The sequence below is a fragment of the Tupaia chinensis genome, unplaced genomic scaffold, assembly GCF_000334495.1.
Source record: "Tupaia chinensis unplaced genomic scaffold, TupChi_1.0 Scaffold000039_1, whole genome shotgun sequence".
NCBI lineage: Eukaryota > Metazoa > Chordata > Mammalia > Scandentia > Tupaiidae > Tupaia > Tupaia belangeri.
The window spans coordinates 1571310-1573639 of record NW_006159494.1 but is presented as its reverse complement, the minus strand read 5'-3'; the positions used below and the strand labels follow the sequence as shown (position 1 = coordinate 1573639).

Sequence of the window (2330 nt, the reverse complement as noted above, 5' to 3'; positions counted from 1 at the left end):
GTGTATTTTGCTAACATCATGGAACAGACCCCGTTTCCCCTTGTCCCTAAAGAAGATCCTCCAGTCAGAAGCCTTGTGAATAAAGGCTCCCGGAGCACAAGGGGGTCATCATGAAAGTTATCAAGAGGAAACAGTAATTCCCTCTGACTACACCGGTGGCTAAGCTCCAGGTAGGCTAGAGAGGGAGAGACCTGCCAAATCTAAAATCAAACCTATCGCAGCACAGGAAGTGAAGTCCTCCAGAAAGGAAGGAAGAAGGATCACTTTGTTGACTCACCTAAGCCATTGGTCACCCCACCAGCCAGAGTCTGAGAAACTTCGTCCTGGGTGTCACACAGCTGTAAGAGACAAGTACAGAGCCTTGAACTGGGAATAGTGGCTCTAGGCACCTCACTGTCTTTTGGGGGACAATGCCCAGGGTGAAGCCATACTGCCCCATCTGAGAAGAAAAGCTTCCTAAGCTACAAGGTAATAAGCCAGTTTGGGAAAAGAGGACTGCAACAAGACCCGGCCTGTTCTCCAAAACTTCCTTCTGTTATGTACTCCCCCCACCCCTTCCTGTACCTCTTGGATCTGATCCACAAGGCTCTCTGCCTTCTCCACTGTGACATCCTTCATGGAGAGTTTTAGTGCTCCTACCCCAGCTTGGTAGGCATTGAAAACCTAAAGAGAAATCAGAGTGATGGGTACAAATAATGAACTTCTGGCAAAATATAGACAATACTGTTTCATCACCAAAAGGCAGCTTTGGGTATCTTCTGGCCACTGAACTTGATTCGCCCCACACTCAATGAGGTCGAACTTCCCAACACAAAAGGCAAAGGCAATCCCAACCACATCCTGCAGGAACCCAGGCCTCGTCCAACAGCAAAGCCTAGGAGGGGGTGAGCAGTGCATGCCAGAGTGACCAAACAGCAGTAGAGTAGAAGGGGGCAGCTACCATCTGATCTGTCTGGGAGGCATAGATGCGGTCCAGGATGCCTTGAACAGTGTCTAGCTTGGCATGCAGGGCCTCGATGCGCTTCTCTGTCCGTTGCTTGGCCTTTAGAGACCTCAGTGCCTGTGGGAACATGGAGACTTAGGTCAGGGTTGGGTTGTGAAGGCCAAAGGGCAAGAAGAAGATAACCCCTTCCAGGTAAGACCACCCTCAGCCTTCTTCCCTTCCAGGTACGGGGCCCTTGAAGACCCTGCTCTCTTTGGGCTCCCAGCAGGCTGCTCACTGGACTGCTGGCCCCTTTGCAATGTCAGTAGAAGACACAGAAATGTGGCTGGAGGGGAGGAGAACTCACCAGCTGCTTCTTTCCTGCTCGGCATGCCCGGCGGGCTTCTTCTTTACACCTAGGAAACACAAGGACAGATCAAGATGATAGTGCCACAGGAGGGGGACAGCAGGAGCCAGGACCAGCAGTTATTTGAGTGGCTCCAAATCTAAAGATCTAATCCGCTCCTACCAATGGCAAGAAAGATGACACCCAACAGTCCACGGCTGAATTCTTGCAGCCAGTCAAGTTACGGGTATAGCATGTGGGAAGGCACACCCACTGAGGCTAAGCTGTTCACACTGCAGGGAGAGAGAGTACGAAAACAGGCGCCCTTCACACAGCTCCCCATTTGGGGAGAGAGGGAATAAAGTCATAACATGTATCCCTTCACCTTCTGACAACACTCAGTTTCTCCCACTGTCAGATGTAGTGAACCAGTTCTCATTCAATGTCTACACGTCCTTTCAGAGACGTGAGCGTGTGCTACCACCAGGGACCCCTTGCCCAGGCCTCCAAGAGGAAGAGCAGGAGTCCCTCAGAAAGACCGCTCTGAAGGCAGATGCGCTGTTCACTGCTGTCACTCAGTTCCAAATACAAGGCCTGGCTCGATAAATACTGGCTAATGGGAAACTAGCACAGAGGAGCATAAATGTGGCGTTAAGGTCCTAATCTTTGATCAAGAATTAAGCTCATTTTTTTCTCCTCTGATAGTCTGTTTTCCACGATATTTGCCTCGTGCAGTCAGTACTTTCATAATTAGTAAAAAAACAAACAAAAACACCAAAACAAATCATCTTTTTTAAGAGCCCACAGACACCAATGCATTGCCAGCTCCGAAGGCCAGCCAGGGTAGGAAGGGGAGCGCGCCTCAGGAGGAGTTACCTCTCAGCTTCCTGCGATAAGGACTCCACTTTGCGTGAGAGAAGTTGTTCACTCTGCATCAGCTGGTACACACCAACATCTACATCATTCACGGGAGAGACCTTGGCATGTGGCCCCCGGGCGAACTTCACAATCTGAAGGACAGGGACAAATTACTGCTGCACCTACCATAGACGCTGAGAAAGT

General features: G+C 50.3%; 1 protein-coding gene across 3 annotated transcripts in view; it reads right to left on the bottom strand.

The window, feature by feature from the left end:
- The window catches only part of CHMP7 (charged multivesicular body protein 7), a 13487-nt gene that overhangs the window by 2072 nt on the left and 9085 nt on the right, over positions 1 to 2330 (bottom strand). For all 3 annotated transcript variants that reach the window (XM_006140665.3, XM_027772796.1, XM_027772794.1), the window contains exons 4-8: positions 2145 to 2278; positions 1290 to 1338; positions 941 to 1060; positions 565 to 663; positions 278 to 338 (exon numbers count right to left, since the gene is read on the bottom strand). In XM_006140665.3, the coding sequence (XP_006140727.1) occupies positions 278 to 338; positions 565 to 663; positions 941 to 1060; positions 1290 to 1338; positions 2145 to 2278 (463 nt within the window). The remainder of the gene's footprint in view (positions 1 to 277; positions 339 to 564; positions 664 to 940; positions 1061 to 1289; positions 1339 to 2144; positions 2279 to 2330) is intronic.